Source organism: Centruroides sculpturatus, unplaced genomic scaffold (assembly GCF_000671375.1).
Source record: "Centruroides sculpturatus isolate CEXI.00-Female unplaced genomic scaffold, Cexi_2.0 scaffold636, whole genome shotgun sequence".
NCBI classification, from domain to species: domain Eukaryota; kingdom Metazoa; phylum Arthropoda; class Arachnida; order Scorpiones; family Buthidae; genus Centruroides; species Centruroides sculpturatus.
This window is the reverse complement of record NW_019384931.1, coordinates 466,984-469,642: the sequence shown is the minus strand read 5'-3', so window position 1 is coordinate 469,642 and position 2,659 is coordinate 466,984. Positions and strand designations below refer to the sequence as shown.

Genomic DNA, 2,659 nt, shown 5'->3' with positions numbered 1-2,659 from the left:
ATATAAACAGTAACGGTTTTAGACACAGGAAATCTTTAGCCTGTTGTACTGTCAGGAGCCGCAAATACTCGCAAACAAGTATAAGTCACAGTTTGCTCCTAAACTAGTTCGGATACGAATGTTATAAGGTATCAAGTATAGTGTGATTTGGGCTTCATACGAGGATGCGTACTTAGGACTCTCAAAGTTGTTATGTTTATAAATAAATTGTTTTCGTAGACAACATAAATCAATTTCGAGACAATACAAATAATTTATATTAGACAAATTAACTATAGGGGACAAAAAATACTTTTATATGAATTAAGATATTCAATACCATCTAAGAAAGAAAAAATTTAATTATTTTCTGCATAAAATAAAGTTTTAGCATTAAAATTCACATAATGAACTAAATTTTATTTATATATTTACATCAGAATTTATTTGCATTTGTATAACTTGTTAATACATTCGATGTCGGATTCTGACAAAATTTGCCATTCGTAAACTTCTTTAATGGTAACATTTGGAAGAATTGGCATTAAACTTATTTTACCATCTTTAGCGAAGGATTTAGGACCATAATGCATAATGCTATCGTAACTATAATCGTCACATATTCTCAAGAAGTTCTTATCGTACACCTGAAATTCCGTCTTAAATTCTGTTTGTTAAAGAGAAGTCATCAGTTCAAACTATTTATGCATAAAACTACATTGAACAGTATAACATACCATCTGTAATATTATCCCATAAAATTTTTATATATTTATCACGATCTGGTCGACTATGTTCGTGATACAATCCAATAGCGTGGCATAATTCGTGAAGTATTATTCCGATGTTCCAACATCCACTTCCTAAATTAAGAATCTGACGTCCACCCTCCTTTCCAACGTAGGAATTACATCTGAAATATATATATATATATATATTAAAATAAATATAAGTAAATAATTAAGTATTTGTATCAATATTCTTACCCTTTCCCTTCCTGTATATAAATATAATTATTCTCTCTTCTTCTTCTTACAAAGCGTAAGCAAGTTACAATCTCCATGTACTTAAAAATTGACTTTAAAAACTTAATTCTGTAATAATCTAGTAGAAACTACTATTATTATTTTAATAGATATCGTTTATTACTTCAAATACAGAAAAGTTACGTACTTAGGAAAGGAGAAAACTTGTAAAATATTATACCATCATCCCAAAGTTTATTCGGTGTTAATACAGCTGCTCGACTCTAAATGTTTTAAAATTCTTTAATTAAAAAATTTCTGGATATAATTTTATATCAATACAATAATAAATATATGTTAAGAGACATTACGAAGTTCGTGGCATCCGTTATCGATGCGACAGTCCAAATACAGATACCACGAAAAGCATCATCATTTTGAATGGAAACCCGAAACGACCCGAGAAAATTATTGTGCCCATTGTGGGTTTTTCGAGGTCCCTTGTCGTGGACTCGCAATGGGCACTAGATAAGGTCTCTCTTGTGTCCACAAGAAAAAAGGAGTAGAAAATCCGAAAAACAAAATACGCATAAGAATATTAAACATCGAGACATTGTTTTCTTCTATTCGAGAGATCTTAGTTACACTGGTGAATGATATGACTAGGATGCCACATTCTCAGTCGTCTAAATGTTCATCTTCGGCAAGGTCTGGATTCCAGGTTTACCATAAAAGATTTCTAAGAAACTCCTTCATAATGAATGCCCAATTTTAATATGTAACATACAAGTGGAGAGAGAACTTAATGGATAGACCCTAACCAGGAAATTAGACACGTCTCTTGCGATTCTGTTAAATAAATTAGAAGGTACGAAGATCATTGGAAGACATGCAGGCATCGCTTTTTCCTCGAACCTCCAAAAACAATAGGTCCTGAAAATGAACAAACGAAGGTTAAATGTGTAAAAATTTATAAATTACCTCTCCCAATGACGTGTCCAATCTAATATCGCCTTCGAATAAATCCACATTTTCCATAGAACTCTTATACACAGTATAATTGAAAGTTTCATTATTTACTGAAACTGTTCTTTGATAGGAAAGGAATAAACATCTATAAAGATAAATTAATTAAAATTCTGTAATAATGATAATATTAGATAATCTCCAAACGTACGCCGTAAATCCATCGGGCTAGTTTTATGGCTAATTACTATATTAATTACATAACCAATTTGGTACTAGAGGTAACCGTTAGGCGCCATCTCTTATTAATATTAATAATTATAAATAAATAAATTAATTTAAATAATTTCCAAACGTACGCCGTAAATCCATCGGGCTAGTTTTATGGCTAATTACTATATTAATTACATAACGAATTTGGTACTAGAGGTAAGCGTTAGGCGCCATCTCTTATTAATATTAATAATTATAAATAAATTAATTAATTTAAATAATTTAGAACCGCTGGGAGAAAAAATCGGCCCGGAGCGGGACTCGAACCCACAACTCCTGCTTACCGTGCAGATGCGTTGCCAGTTACGCTACCCGGACCTCCAGTACGATCTCCTCTTCCAGCGTATAACTATGTAACCATCGACGGTTATTACAATGCCGGCTGGGGACACATTCAGTGCCCACGTCCTACTCCTATACGGCACTCAACCGGCCATCGCAAGCCCCGGCAAGGCGTAATATATCTACAATCATCG

At 32.7% G+C, this 2,659-nt stretch overlaps 1 protein-coding gene and 1 pseudogene across 1 annotated transcript in view; both read right to left on the bottom strand.

Moving 5' to 3' along the window:
* LOC111631991 overlaps positions 1-322 on the bottom strand; it is a 1,207-nt pseudogene extending 885 nt beyond the window's left edge.
* Positions 323-383: 61 nt separating this feature from the next.
* The window catches only part of LOC111631996 (astacin-like metalloprotease toxin 5), a 53,778-nt gene continuing 51,502 nt past the window's right edge, over positions 384-2,659 (bottom strand). Inside the window, exons 2-6 of the mRNA XM_023376349.1 lie at positions 1,926-2,058; positions 1,153-1,228; positions 966-1,083; positions 717-892; positions 384-646 (exon numbers count right to left, since the gene is read on the bottom strand). Coding sequence (XP_023232117.1) covers positions 423-646; positions 717-892; positions 966-1,083; positions 1,153-1,228; positions 1,926-2,058 — 727 coding nt within the window. The 3' untranslated portion in view covers positions 384-422. The remainder of the gene's footprint in view (positions 647-716; positions 893-965; positions 1,084-1,152; positions 1,229-1,925; positions 2,059-2,659) is intronic.